The sequence below is a fragment of the Plectropomus leopardus genome, chromosome 4, assembly GCF_026936395.1.
Source record: "Plectropomus leopardus strain MGB_pleo_1.0 chromosome 4, ASM2693639v1, whole genome shotgun sequence".
Classification (NCBI taxonomy): Eukaryota; Metazoa; Chordata; class Actinopteri; order Perciformes; family Serranidae; genus Plectropomus; species Plectropomus leopardus.
Window position 1 is genome coordinate 12,157,761 of NC_142179.1, and position 15,090 is coordinate 12,172,850.

At 40.1% G+C, this 15,090-nt stretch overlaps 2 protein-coding genes across 3 annotated transcripts in view; one reads left to right on the plus strand and one right to left on the minus strand.

Annotated features, from left to right (window-relative positions):
• The window catches only part of LOC121943910 (septin-2), a 32,999-nt gene extending 21,945 nt beyond the window's left edge, over window positions 1-11,054 (minus strand). Inside the window, exons 1-6 of one of the 2 annotated variants that reach the window (XM_042487511.2) lie at window positions 10,918-11,054; window positions 3,131-3,177; window positions 2,573-2,672; window positions 1,964-2,050; window positions 1,408-1,531; window positions 196-330 (exon numbers count right to left, since the gene is read on the minus strand). In XM_042487511.2, coding sequence (XP_042343445.1) covers window positions 196-330; window positions 1,408-1,531; window positions 1,964-2,050; window positions 2,573-2,672; window positions 3,131-3,157 — 473 coding nt within the window. In that variant the 5' untranslated portion in view covers window positions 3,158-3,177; window positions 10,918-11,054. The remainder of the gene's footprint in view (window positions 1-195; window positions 331-1,407; window positions 1,532-1,963; window positions 2,051-2,572; window positions 2,673-3,130; window positions 3,178-10,917) is intronic. The other variant, XM_042487510.2, reaches the window with a different exon arrangement.
• Window positions 11,055-12,646: 1,592 nt separating this feature from the next.
• cldn5a (claudin 5a) lies at window positions 12,647-14,428 on the plus strand. Its single transcript, XM_042488430.2, has one exon. It carries the CDS (start codon window positions 12,882-12,884, stop codon window positions 13,527-13,529), a length of 648 nt encoding a protein of 215 aa, XP_042344364.1. The 5' UTR covers window positions 12,647-12,881; the 3' UTR covers window positions 13,530-14,428.
• The last annotated feature ends 662 nt before the right edge of the window (window positions 14,429-15,090 follow it).

Sequence of the window (15,090 nt, forward strand, 5' to 3'; positions counted from 1 at the left end):
CGTCCTCCTGTCATTATCCTCAACCCCTGTTTGAAGCCTCAATTAATCTCAGCTGTTTCTCAGTGAAGCTTTGATGCCCAAAAAACTGATATTTGGGACAGCCCTACTTTCAGGTACTTTGTAATGTACTGGATTAGACCACTGCTGGGTAAAGAAAAAATCAGCTTCACAGAGTGCAAGTGCGTGTTTGTTTACCCGTGTCCAAATGGAGATATGAAGTAGAAGCAGCAGTGCACCCTGTTGTCAACAATGTGTCTTCGGTTCAGCCCGCTTTCATCGTGGAGGTATCGCTCAAACTGATTGTCAATGTACTGGATGATGGTCTTGAAGCTGTCATTAGAGGTAGAGAAACAGACATAAGTTTCCTTAATCAACCCTGTAAACATCTATTTTAACATCAAAACTGAGAATGGCATTCAAGCAAGGGCAATCATATACACAACTCTGAAGAGTAATTAGCCAAATGAGCCAAATATTGTTTTTTGCATTCGCACAATGACTTAGTGGTGAAGTTTTATGTGTGGTTTGGGGATATAGGATGGATGGATTCATTTCAATTGAGGGGGTTTATGTTGCTCTATACGCTTGGGAATCCCTTAAACTCTTGAAAATAATAATAAACATTAAAAATACAAGAATTCAAAGTAAAATTAAAGCGTAGCTGCAGAAAAGTTTACATCTTGACATGTAGGCTTGTCATATATCAGTGATCTTTTTCCAATCACTTTTTACCGTGTTAGAAAGAGAAAAAAAGGATATTAGCTATTTTCACGCCTTTGTTTCTGAATGATTAGCTGATGTGATAGACGCGAAATTTTACAGAAGCGTACATTCAATGTTTGTCTAAGCAGAGAGCACAGTGTAAAAAATCGAAATACTGTCTCTATTTTTGTCTTGTTTTGTGGCAAAAGGTAGCTAGCTATTTGAATTTTTTAAAACCCTATTATTGCAACTAATTTAATCAATACATGATGCACTGTGTGCAGTCCTCAATTACAAAAGCTTGATTTATTTGCTTTTAAACGTTATGTATCGAATTATTGAGATGGTGACGACAGACACATCCTGCACGGAGAAGGCAAAGGGGTATAAAAATGCAACTATGCAAGGACAATCAACAGGAAACAGTTCATGGAGGCTGCATTGACACTACTGCCGTGAGGATGGCACTCAGGCAAACACACACGCACATACACACACACACAAACACACACACACACACACATGCAGCTGAAGGACATCTAGACATCGGGAATGCAAAGGGAGGAAAGGTAGGAAACAGGGAGTTTGGGATGAAACTTGAGAAAGGGAGTTTTTGAGGACAGGAGCGAAGGATGAGAGAGCATGCTGGACAGGAAACATGTCCCAAGTTATTACTCCACACTCCTCCAGGGCACATAAACATACCAGTCCTGGCTGTTAATGGCGTCACCGTATCCAGGGGTGTCGACCACAGTGAGGCGAAGCTTCACTCCTCTCTCCTCGATCTCCACAGTCGATGCCTCAATCTGCACCGTCCTCTCAATCTTCTCTGTAGAGAGGAAGTACAACTATTATTGATTGGTGGCATAACGGAGGAGACACTGTGGTACCCAGGAGGAACATTAATATCCAAAATTCCTGCCTGAGCTACATGCTTACACAAGCTGCTGACCTGCCACAACCGCAGGCTTTAATAAGGTGGATACACCTTCAAAAATTAAATTAAGGGTTTTGTCATCATAAAGAGCTACATTTTTACTTATATGCACAAACAGACCAGGGAGGGCCAGGGTAATTGTTTTCAAGCCAGAACAAGTCCTAATCTAAGTCAAGTCATAAGAAGGGCAGGGTCATATTTTGAGACTAAGGCATTCTCAACATTCCTCTTGAAATAATGCGCTGCTGGAGACATTGCAGCAGACGTTTCTCTGTTATTACAGTGTGCGTATTTTTTTATGTGTGTGAGTACAGGAGAATTTACCTGCAGCACCAGGGATGTAGCGTTCAGGGTAGAGATCAGTGAGAAACAGGCTGTTTATAAGTGTTGATTTGCCCAAACCACTCTCCCCTGAAAAACAAGGAGAATGGTAAAAAAAGAAATCATATACAGGGTTTGCACAGTCAAATTTAAGGACTTTCTATACTTTTTTTTAGCACTCATTTATATTTTTAAGGATACAATTGTTCTCTTCACAACCATCTGTTGCAGAGGAATTGTGCAAATTCATGCCTAAAATTAACTGGTTGTTATTATTCAGGCATGTAATTGTAGAGAACAAAAAGGAAGGAAACTAAAAGCAGGGAGTAGCAATAAGAAAAATAATTGCAAGCACGGCCATTCTTTGCTGATTAATTTTCAACATTTTTCTAATTTAAACAATTATCTAATCATTTCATAAAATAATTGATTATTGTGTTCTCCTCTCAGTTTTTTCAAGTACTTTCTTTATGGACTTAGGTAAAAATGTCTGATTTTTAAGGTATTTCAGTACTTTATTTTTGAGTGCTAAATTCATGCACTTGCAGCATATCAAGCACTTTGTATTAACCCATAAACAAAAGACCATGACAGAAAATAATGATTACTCACCTACAACCATGAGGGTAAACTCAAATCCCTTTTTCACTGATTTTCGGTGCACTTGGTTTGGGAGGTTGGCAAATCCTACGTAACCTGCTGCATCTGGGAACTTTAGAGCAAAAAAAGACACAAATTAGGGTCAGAAACAGCAAATAAGTAAGTACTGAACTGGTCATAAAATATGTAATGAATAACATTTAAAGAGGCAGTAATGATTTAATTTTACCGTTATGTAATTTCCCTATGTTTTACTTCTTGCTCCTTTCACTCTCTGGCATTTTTCATTATTTTATGAGGTGTGTAAACGTGCGAGTGTATAAGAGTGTGATTGATGATGATGCCTATAATTGAGGAATTCCAATGGGCAATAAAACCTTGCCATGAAACACTTAAACATTTATGCAGGATATCCTCTCTGGATGCCTGTGCAAGCATGTGTGCATGAGATTACAAGTACCATGAGTCTTAATCACCACTGCCTTATTAGGAACCCCTCCTGAATTCTCTGTTGATTTGTCATAGTTCTGTTGAAAAACTGTTCTGGTGAAATTTCTGCCTATTACTTACCTTCCCTTTCTCTCCAGACTGAGACATCACGTCTGTTTACAGGATGTCTGACAAACGTGCCCATGAAAAAAATGAGAGGTATGAATTAAATCAGATAAATCACATTAATAACAGTTCCAAGTAACTTCCCCCTGCTGGTAGCAAAGTACTCCTTCCAGATTAAAATCTATCTCAAGAATTCACTTTAAAAAAATGCTTATTCTCTAATATAGCAATGTGATTCTCGTGGCTTTTTCTTCCATTAAGTAATGTGTTATCTATTCATCTATAAATAGATGAATAGATACACACACACACACACACACACACACACACACACACACACACACAAATAGCATGAGCTTGTTTTCCTCTGAACCCATTTCCTTTTCTTTCTAAATTAAAATCAGCTCCCTCGGCTTAAACACTCTCCTGGTAACATCTTTTACAGCGTTAGTAGTTCAAGATATTTGCCAAGTGTGAAATTTTCATTATGTATTTACGATGCTCTGCTGTTAGTAGTTCTGTTTAGGTTTTACCTACCTAATCTGTTGAGTTAGTCTGATATGCTGTTTCCAGCCTTTCTTAGCCAAAGCTTTTTTAAAAGCTACCACAGGGATTTTGTTTGAATCTGTTGCTGAAAACTGTAAGATCACTCTGGGGAAGTGTCTTGTTGTATTGTCCACCTCCTTTGTGGGAGTAAGTTACTTTCTGTTAAAAAATTATTATTTGGAACCCACCAGCCTCCATTTAATTAATTAGTAATTATTTTGTATAAAGCCAGCATATTTTCACATCTGAGTGAATTTTGAGTTTATTTCAACCAATCTGAGTATATGGTTGTTAAAAAGTGGAAAGACAAGTCAAGATGGCTTTTTAAAATTTCATTTTGTTTTGATCTGCTTAGATTGATGTGGGTTTATGATGATAAAATAACTGTTTATTTGAATGAAACAAAGTAGTGTGAAGCTTAACTTTAACATTTCAAGACACAACAAATAAAAATGCTTATTGCTGTATTACAAATGAACAACAAAAAAATTAATTTCACTCAAAGTGGTGTAGCAGCTGAAGTTGAACATGAAAAATATCAGTTTCTACTTATTGGAGTAGCAGCATTACAATATATCATTAATATGTGCCGCAAATCATGCTCTCCGTTTATGACACCTGGATCGGGTGGGGCATGTGCTCAAAATAACCAATCCTGATGAATTAAAAAATGCGTTCATTGGGCCTGATACTGATCCCTCTGATTCAATTGGGACAGCCCTATTTGCAAGACATCCATATAGCCATAATGCTGCAGTAAGAACAGGCAAATAAGACCTACAGTTAGCTTTACATCACAAATCGTCTTTCGTATAATCTTCATGTGGTTCATTTTTTCTCCAGCAGAAAACACAAAAAATAGTTCTGTGCATTGAGTCTACGTTGAGACGCTCATTCAGGCTGACGGCTGCACTGTTCTTTTACACTATCACACGGAAGAAAAAGAGATTAAGAGCTCTGGGCAACGAGTGTGTTCCCAGACTCCCATTGAACTGTCTCATATACCGGGTGCTCCTGCCCCACTCTATGACCCTGAGCAGACAACAGAGAAACAAGCCTGCTTGATAAATTAGCTACATAATGACTGAGCAGGAAGAACAGGCTCCATTTTATCACCAACACACTGGCCCTTGACAGGTGGAGTGTGATAAGCATTAGAAAGAGGCAGGCTGCCGTGCGCTGCCAAACAGAGATGCACTCTGGTTATGTAATGGTAGTTGGGAGGGAAGACGCAGCATGGGAACCTAGATTGACCTCTCTCCATTGGCATGCGACAAACACACAGCTGTGGACACTTGGGTAACCATTTCACACTGTCTAATCTATTAGATGGTAGTCGGGGGCCCCTCTGTATCTACATGAAAGTGGGCAGAGATCTCTCATACTGACAGGGTGGTTTCACCGAGCCAGCAGGGAGAACAATGGCTGTTTATACTTTTGGTTCCTGAAGCCTTTCCTATACGGGGCAGCTCAGCTATGGGGAGGAGGGAGAACACGTGCCTCACCCCTGACCACATTCATGTCCAACAACATGTCAGGACAGCAAGGGAAGACACCAATAATACAGGGTGTAGGGGCTCCAGGTAGAGGCCAAAATATTAACCTTGTCAGACCATTGGACAGACTACAGAACTTAAAAACTAAAATTTGGATAAAAATAAGCACTTACATTAATGCCGAAAACTAGTGGTCAACAGGTTATCGGCCTGGCTGATTATTATTAAATATATAACAAGGCTAAACATGACAAGGACTAATTTTCTTGGTGAGTAACAGAGAAAGACTGTAGTAAAAAAAAGAGCTGGTACTGGTGTATCGATACTGCTGAATATGAGCACTGAAACAGTTCCAAAAGTTCCAAATACTTGATATGTATCGATATTTTTCACAACACTGCAGCTAACAATTATTTTCATTGTCAAATAGTATGTCGATTATTTTCTCTCGTTTAATAGATTAATTGTTTAGTCTATAAAATGTAAAACAAAAAACAAAAAAAACCCCGAATCGATTATTTGATAAATGGCTGCAGCTCTACATTTCTCTTAAACCACAAATGACTACCTCATGGTGGTATTGGAGGAAAACTAAGAAGATCACCGAAGACAATCGCATATATCCTGGGTAACTTGAATCTCTGTACAAAATATGTGCAAATTAAAGTTATTTCAAGGATAAAACTTTCATCTTTGGGCAGCACTGATATCCGTATCACATTTCATTGCAATGCATTTAATGCTAACAACAAGTCAAGCTTGGAGCGAAGTGATGGACCGAACCCCACCCCCACCCCCACCCCAACACCCACACACACACACTTGCATGGCTTAATCATTAGTTTTAGCCTCCCAAACACAACAAAGACAATAACAAATGTGCTTTCATTGTTAACGAACATCTAATTTAATGTAGTGGCCCACACAGGCGTCTCCATGTGTATCGCTTACACACACAGAGAACCAAAGTGTTATTTCTCGACAAGCTCTGTGGGAACCGGCATTAGTGTGGCAGCAGATTAATTAAACCGTTCCAATATCGCAGTTGTAATATCACAAAGACAACACTACAGGACAGACAGGCAGGAGGCACACTTCAATAATACTCTCTTAATAATGGCCATTTAATCGGCCGGATGGCTGAGCAGCTTACACACACACACACACACATGCACATGCACACGCACACACCCGCACACGCGCACACGCACACACACACACACACACACACACACACACACACACACACACACACACACACACACACACACACAGAGCTATCAACAGGCCAGACGTGGGGGAGATTAAACAGTTTGGGCCAAAAGGGAAAAATGCCACCTCAGTAAAGCCACAGTTCTTGGCATGTAATGCATTAACAGTTGATTTATTGTTTGGAGTGAAGCCATGAAGGGGCAGCAGTGCTGGTAGAACTATTCACCTTCCTGACAGGCGATGTCAAGGGTCTGCACACCCCCTCTCTATGGATTAAAGTCTTTCTGCTTATTGGAAACACTGAAACAATAATTTCACACTGTAGAGATTTAGTGAACTCAGTGGCACAAAACAAAAACGGTAATTCACTGGCAACTAATCACAACAACAGGGACCCCATAGCTACTGAGTATAATAAAGTGATGTTTGGCAGCAACAAACATAAACAGGGGACTGTAATTATGTAGCCTTCGGGGACCAAAGGTAGTGGTGGTGGGCAACAGTAATACAGATATGATATTAAGCTGTGGTTTTCAAAATACTTCATAATATGAACACAGAGAGAGGGGGAAAAAAAGACACAATCAGCGGAATAAAAAAGCCTTTCTACCATTAGGAAACCAGCACGCCTGTTACATACACAGAGTTTAAAGCACAGGATGGACCGTTTATGATACGAGGGATACGAGAGGAAATGACTAAACACAAGTGGGAGTTGTACAGCGACAAAATGTTATCCTTACACTGTGCTCTTCACACAGCTGCTGCAATAGTATGATGAAAATTGGGTAGAAAAAACAAGCTGGAGATCATCGACTAATTGTGAAACTTAAAATTTGAAGATTCATTGTGAAACCTAGTGGTGCGGTTAAAGGAGAACAATGCCTAAATTAAGTGTTTCGGTGATCTGAACACAGGTGGACAGTCTAGACACATCACCATTTACATCTGTGTCTTGCATCTCCAGCTGACCACTTGTGTTCAGATTTCTATACTGCCTATGTCACTTACACTTGAAGGTCAAAAGGCCCCGAGCATCACTTATTACATCCACAGTCGTGCAAGCTGCTCACTGGCATGCTTGATGATCATATTAGCTACTGTGTCAGTCAAATTTAAGACATCGCTGTCAGCATAATCCGACGCCTTTCCTTCCACACGGCAACACTGGACGAGCATGCAACACTTTGTCCTATATGTCGTGAAATAGACAATTTCTAGAGAACTGACACAAAAAAAAACAACCAATACCTCCTGCACCAATGACGTATTTCACTGTTATGTGCGTAACAGGGACCCAGAAGCACACATTAGCATTTACACTGCAAAAGATAAATGTACAACTGTGTCCCAGTCTACCTCAGCAAATGGTTTGATCAGATCACAATGCATCTTGGTGGTGGTTTACAGATGTATTTAGCGCTGTTCATTTGTGGTCGGATCATCCAAGATGCATGTTTATACCAGCTATAAACAGGCTCTCAGTGTCATCTATCTTTCCAAATTCATTGTCTATAGAGTTGTTTCAGACTTTACACTTGATGACATGACAAATTTGAATTTTAGCACTATAGATTTTGGATTTTTGAGAGTAATACATTTTTACTAATATTTTTGCCTGTCTTAGACTACGTAAATAATATGTATGAATTTTGAAAATGAGCGTAGTTTCCCTTTAAATATGCAGGATGTACAATTTTGTAATGCTCATTGCTGGCCATTGTATCTCTAAAACAAATACAACATAAATCCCTGTTCTTGATTAGAATTTACACGAATTCCTCATGCAATATCAAGTAACAAAACAAGTCAATCAAGAGATAATTAAACTCCAACAATTAGCCCAACACTTGTAGTTTTTTCAGTGTGCGGAAGTACTGCTCTTCAAAGTTTTATATCATGGTAAAGTTAATATCCTTGATTTTGGGGGCTGTTGAGCAGGACTGCTTTAAAACTATTTTGAATTTACAGCATTATTGCATCAATGTGAATATATACTTTGATTTACATTTTTTATTTGCTGTGTAGAAGCAGACATTTTTTTTTTTTAAATTTATAAACAAGTTGAATTTCAAAATAAAGAACAATTCTATGATATACATTATTATGACAGATTATTCACTTATGAAACTAAGCGTTGTTGCAGCCCTAAACTGAGGTCATCACAGCCTCATTACATTTATATTTAGTGACGGCCAACATATTCCCTTGACTGACTACAGCACATCGTGGGTGGAAGAAAATGAAATGTTAAATATGACAATATTACGATATATCTGGAACTTGTGGGGATCACAGTTATTTCAAACGTGCGTTTTTTCACACAGCTTTTCACATACAGCACAGTGAACAAAGGTATCATGCTGTGCAACACCATCATTCAAACCTCTGACACAATAGTTCAGGTCCACTTGGGCCTGCCAGTGTGAATCAAGTTTTGTTTTTCCATTCACACCACAGTGCAGAACAGGAGGAAACATCCCCTTGTAGTTTATAGTGTCAGACAGATGTCTTCCCTGACGCTCCTGTGTGCTGGCCAGTCTTTGTGTTGAAGGTCGCAGGAAGGGGAGAGGTCAGGGCGCGGGGAAGGTGCTGGATCAGAGGCCTGAGACATCTTTCAGTACTACCAGATGTAGTCCATCTGATAGAACACTGATCTGTGTCCAGCTGGGTAAAAAGCCGAGTTGTTTTTTTAAAATAAAGGGCAGCTGCCAGCATGAGATTACAGCTCACACAGTCTGCCATCGTGCCCATAGTGTTCACCACTTCGTAAGAAAGGAAGTGAAATATGCATGTTTTCACTGAGCCAAAAACACAAGCAAAGATGGATGATAATTCTTCAATAGTGGCCCTCGGCCACATCTTAGACAGACACATAATGAGAATATGTTATTGTTTCCCACTGTTATTGTGAAGTTGTCTAAACATGAAATTTATTTTGTGAAAATGTGCCTTTACAATCAAAGGTCAAGGATTAATCGGATGTTAGAAGGCGATTTCACGGTTCAGGAATGTTACACAAGGGGTATTTACAGGAAATTTCTGGGAGTCAATGCTTTGAATGGCCCGTCCGATGTAGATTTTATATGGTGCTGATTTAGGATTATTTAGGCCCACTGAAGTGTAGGGATTTCCTGCAGTTATCAAGTATGAACTGGGACAATAAATGGACCCTAAAGCACTGAAAAAAGAGGATATATTTGGCTCTCATAGCTGTTATTAAAATCTAAAGAGGAGTAAATACTTACTTGGACATTTGTGTCAATTAATTGAGAATATAAACAATGCTTCAGTGACAGAATAGTGGAGAATGAAACTTATGTAAAGGCAACAGCTGGAGTCCACCACACCCAGTCTGACAGACACTGGCTGAGTTTACCAAATATTAACTGGGACAAAGACATTTTTATTTGTAAATATGCAAATAAGTACCATTAAGTTAGCCAGTTAAAATACAATTTGTCGATTAGTCTGTTGATTGTTTTCTTGATTAACCTACTGTTGTTTGTATTGTTGTTTAAGCTATAAAATGTCCAAAAAAGGTTAAAAAAAATAATCAGTGTTTCTCAAACCCCAAGACCCAGTCCTCAAATATTTATTTTAAGAAAGAAGAAGTTCTTTCTTGAAGAAACTATTCCAACCATCAATTACCAAATAAGTTGGCAATTAATTTAACAGTTGACAACTGATCAATTATTCCATAAATCCTTACGGCTCTACATTTCTCTGAAAACCACAAATGTCCACCTCATGGTGGTGCTGGAGGAAAACTCAGAAGATTGCAAAAGATATTATACATCCTTTGGGAAATATGAATCTCTGTACAAAAATATGTGCCAATCCACTTAGAAGGTGCTGAGATATTTCTCAGGATGAAACTTCCATCAGCTGATGGCGTGAGAGAAAAGGTCAGAGGACCATCAGACTCAATAGGATTTATCTTTGGGCAGATAGAATTTGATTACAGCCTGGAATTAATATCTGGAAGTCAATGCTTTGATTACAAAAGGACAATAAATTAACTCAAAGCCATGAAAAAATGTTTGGTTTCTCATAGCTGTTATGAAAATCTGAGGAGGAGTAAATATTTACTTGAACATTTCTGTCAAATAATTTAAGATAATGTTAAAAAAAATGCTTAAGACACGGGGTAGTGGAGACTGAAACGTGTGTGAAGGCCTCTGTAATAGTTGATGTCCACCACACCCAGTCTGACAGACACTGAGTTTACCAAACATCAACTGGGACAAAGACATTTTTGTTTGTAAATACCCCGTCAGATGCCTGTAGCCCTTTTAACTACGATTTCCTCTTTAAAACCTCCTTTGATAAACCGAATATGGGTGTAAAGCAGCACTGAGACTTTGTTAACGTTACATGTCAAACTTTAGCAAGCAACAGTTGTTACCGCGGCTGGTGTCATGTTGCCAACAAGGCTTCAGCTGCCTCTCCGCTGTGTCCGCTCCTCTCTGCTCCGTCTCATTCAAACACTCAGTAAAAAACAAACAAGCAAGCAAGCAAGCAACAAACCCCTGAGCAGTGCCTTACCTGCGCGTAATTGAGAATTACTGTTAATCAACAGGAGCTTTTGCCTCTTGCCGCTGTCCCAGCCCAGGAAGGGAAACCCGGAAACCGTCCTCGTGAGTCCGCCCTCGTCCCTGAAGCTTTTCACCAACTGCTGTCTCGCTGCGCCACTGACGCCATTACGGCTCCACGGTCAGGACGGCTGACCCCCCAAACACTATTCCTTGCTAGAGCCAACATGGCTGCTTGAGTGTTACAGTTTCTTACACGAGTTGTCCAGTAACGAGCGCTTTTCCCTGTCGACTCTAACTGTGGAAAGCGTTTACTGTAGGCCTGCCGTTGAGATATAGGAAATGTGGCTTTGAATTGTCAGCTGAAAACAGACAAACTCTAGCTGGCACAACTTCATATTTTATGTTGATTTAGGTCAAATTTTGCTTACTTAAGCTATTTTTCAGAATACAATATTATGACCAAAATGTGTCCGTAGGTCATTTAAATTAATTGGACCCAATCTGCTAATCAATGGTGGGAAGTACTATTTTTAACCAGGCTATTTACATTTTGTAAAATTTTAAGTCCCTGTATTTCCATATTTCAATATCTATACTACTTTATTTTCAGAGGATAATTTTCTCTTGCTCCACTTGGCCTACATTTATTTGGCATTCAAATAAATGTTTAAATATAAAATATTTAAATATCATGGTTTTGTCAATAAGACACAGTCTATGATTAAAATGAAAGGTATGATGTGGATTGATATGCTACCAAAAGGCAAATGAAACATTGTCAATTAATAAAAATTTAAAAGAAAAACTTGAATAATTAGGCCTATTTCAAAGCAAGATTTTTACTTTTATGACTTTGGACTAATCTTACAGACTATGTAGATTTCATTTAGAAACTTAAATAGGCTTCTTCATGAGAACCTCGAAGGACACTCACCTGGATATTTCTGGTGTAAATTTGTAAGTAAAAGTAAGTAAATATCAAATAATAAACAACAGTGGCAGCAGCAACAACAATAACAATAATGATTATTATAATTGTTGATGTTATTGTTATCATTAGTAGTAGTAGTAGTAGTATTGTCATCATTATTTGTTAATAAGTAAAATTATAAAATTAAAAACAGAAGCACCCTGATTTCAAGAATGAGAATAATTATTGTAGATAGCCTAATCTAAATGTTGTTGTTTTTTTTCTGAACAGTATGATGGTAAATTTCTCAAATTAAAGGGAGCCTTAAAACATATTTCATGATTCTGTAGAAACGGAAAAGGGAAACAGAACGGCAGATGAACAGGAGGTTTTATATATGGGTTGTAAAACTTCAAATGCATTTAAATGTTTGCAATTTTCTTTTCTTTCTTCTTTTCAGGCATTTTGAGACAACAAATTAAAAGCCTCACACACATCACAATGAGCGTGAAATGACCACAACCAGACAAGTGGCATTATCCTCCATGTCTGAAAAATCAATAACAAGTGCCATGATTCACCCAACCACTGCAGTTCAGCTGCTCCATACCCTTAAAACACCTCCCGTGCGCCCTCACCCCCGCTGCTGCCCCCTCTATTCATTGTAAATAACTGTTCAAACGCACAATGCGCTCTGGACCGCTTTATTCAGCCTCACAACTTCCCCGCGTTTTCATTGGTCCCCCGAGGATGCGGCGACAGCTGATTGGAGGAAAGTTTCTTCTCGAGTTTAGACACCCCCGCCCCGCACATATTCGTGGTTCGGTGCTACTGTGATTCCAGTTGTTTTCACATCCCCTCACTAACAAAGAGACCCAGAGCTGCTGTCTCTTACATCTCCCAGTAAATGTGGTGAGTGATGCGCAACTAACGATTGACGCTCCTGCACATCGAGGCGAAGACGAAGAGATAAAGAGCATAACTACACCTTGCTCCCAAAGAGGAGAAATTAGGAGAGAGTTTGAAAAGTTTCTGACGGACTTCAGTGAAGGTAAAAAGCAAAAATGGTGTCGGCCGGACTGGAGATCCTGGGACTATCGCTGTGCGTAATTGGCTCGCTCCTGGTGATGGTGTCCTGCGGGCTGCCCATGTGGAAGGTGACGGCTTTCATCGAAGCCAACATCGTGGTGGCTCAGACAATTTGGGACGGCTTGTGGATGTCGTGTGTGGTGCAGAGCACGGGTCAGATGCAGTGCAAGGTGCACGATTCCGTCCTCGCCCTCACCCACGACCTGCAGGCGGCTCGAGCGCTCACCATCATCTCCTCAGTGATGGGCGTGCTGGGGCTCATGGTTGTGATCGCGGGGGCGCAGTGCACCAATTGTATCCGCGCTGAGAACGTTAAAGCCCGGGTGGTGAACGCCGGAGGGGTCATCTACATCATCAGCGGTCTGTTCGTGCTGGTGCCTCTCTGCTGGATGGCCAACAACATCATATCGGACTTTTACAACCCTCAGGTGCCCGCATCCAAGAAGAGGGAGATCGGCGCTGCGCTCTACATCGGCTGGGCGGCCTCAGCGCTGCTGCTGATCGGAGGAGCGCTGCTGTGCTGCTCCTGCCCCTCCAGCGGGAACTCTGGATACTCTGTAAAATACGCACCGACCAAGAGAGCCACGCCGAACGGGGACTATGATAAGAGGAATTATGTGTAGCTGTGCGGCTCACAGCAGGTGGTGCGCAAAAGTGACCTTTTGAAAAACTGTTTTTTGACGGACGTTATCTTTGCACCTGCAGTTTTTTTTTTTTTTTTTAAATCTGAACTTTGAAAATCAATGGAAGCACATGTGCTGTTTTTACACTGGCCCTTTAATATGCTCGGACCACAAATTCACACATCCTCTACATCCTTTTTGTATCTATCTACAGGAGATTAAAAAAAAAGACTATCAACCACAAGAGGTAGCTCACGACAAAAAGGAGTATCTTTGTTAGGTACCTGGTTTTGTAAGTCTTTGAAATTATTAGTATTTTGAATTGTTTACCGTTTGTAACCGAAAAGTTTTTTCTTTTCTAGAGGAACTGTCGCCATCGAATATATACACTGATGTTGTTTTGCCATGATGTGCACTATCAGCACAAACTTGTACAGTAACTGAGAATGATTGCACTCCCACACATTCAAAGACCCATTTCCTTTAGTGGAGCTACGCCGACATGTTTGAGGACTCCAACAATGTCCAATACAGAACGAGGAGAAGAAAAGTGTACACATGGTAAAGCCCCCAATAAATCTCGGACAGGCTTTTGTGTTGTTCATGAGTTGGTGGCGGCGACTTTGAAGTCTAATTTTGGACCTGTAGATCCCGGAGAGCCTGGGGTCTGTATGTCACGACATGAAATGTTAGAGTCCGTTATTCGACTGCACTGAACACCTGCAACGTTTTTTGTTTTTGTTTTTCATCATTATCACTGCAGGAAGTCTTCTCTTTTCCAAACATCCTAGGAATAAACTTTTTTTTCTGTTTTTTGATGTAATGATTCATCATTCGTGTATATGAAGATGCAATATTGTGTCATTTTATTAAGATTAAAGTGAATATATTGACTGAAATCTTAAGTTAAGTGTGTTCTTACAGAAAACAAAGTTGAGATGGTGTGCAGAGCTCTCCGTGGCTGTGCGTAATACATGCTGTTCCCACCGTGAATCCATAAACCCCCACGGCGGGAGAAAGTATTTTGGTTAGCCATAGAAATCCAGATGACAATGCCCATTCAGCTAGAGTGGGGCTCTGCTGTTCAGCTCACAATACTGCACAGCCCCCACCACCCCCACCCCTTTCAGACCACCCCCACCCCTTCTCGTCCGCAGTCAATGAAAGGCGTCCAAATTAGAGCTATGGTGAAGTTGCTGGAATCGTCTTCTCGCAAGTCACTGCATTCATCCATCCTCACAACGCCATCTCCCTCCACAGGGGCGGTGCTAAGATAGATGGGCTCCTCACAAAAGATCATCACTTTAAAGCAATTAGTTTATCCACAGCTGCGTCACGGACACCGCATTTATCGACACACTGAGGATGATTTACAATATTATGATAAAGGCATTAAATATACAGGACTCTTTAAGTTGTGTGACAACAATAGAAAAACAAAAGATATTTCAGTCCAGGAGTAACTCTGATTTCACACTGTGACTGGATTACAAAAGCTTATCCATACTTGTTTTGCTGGTCACTTAAGGATCTTAGCAGGTCATATGCCCTCTTAAAAGTT

What these genes read in the sequence shown, in the direction of transcription:
- cldn5a (XM_042488430.2), top strand. Translation starts at nt 12,882, where the DNA reads ATGGTGTCGGCCGGACTGGAGATCCTGGGACTATCGCTGTGCGTAATT.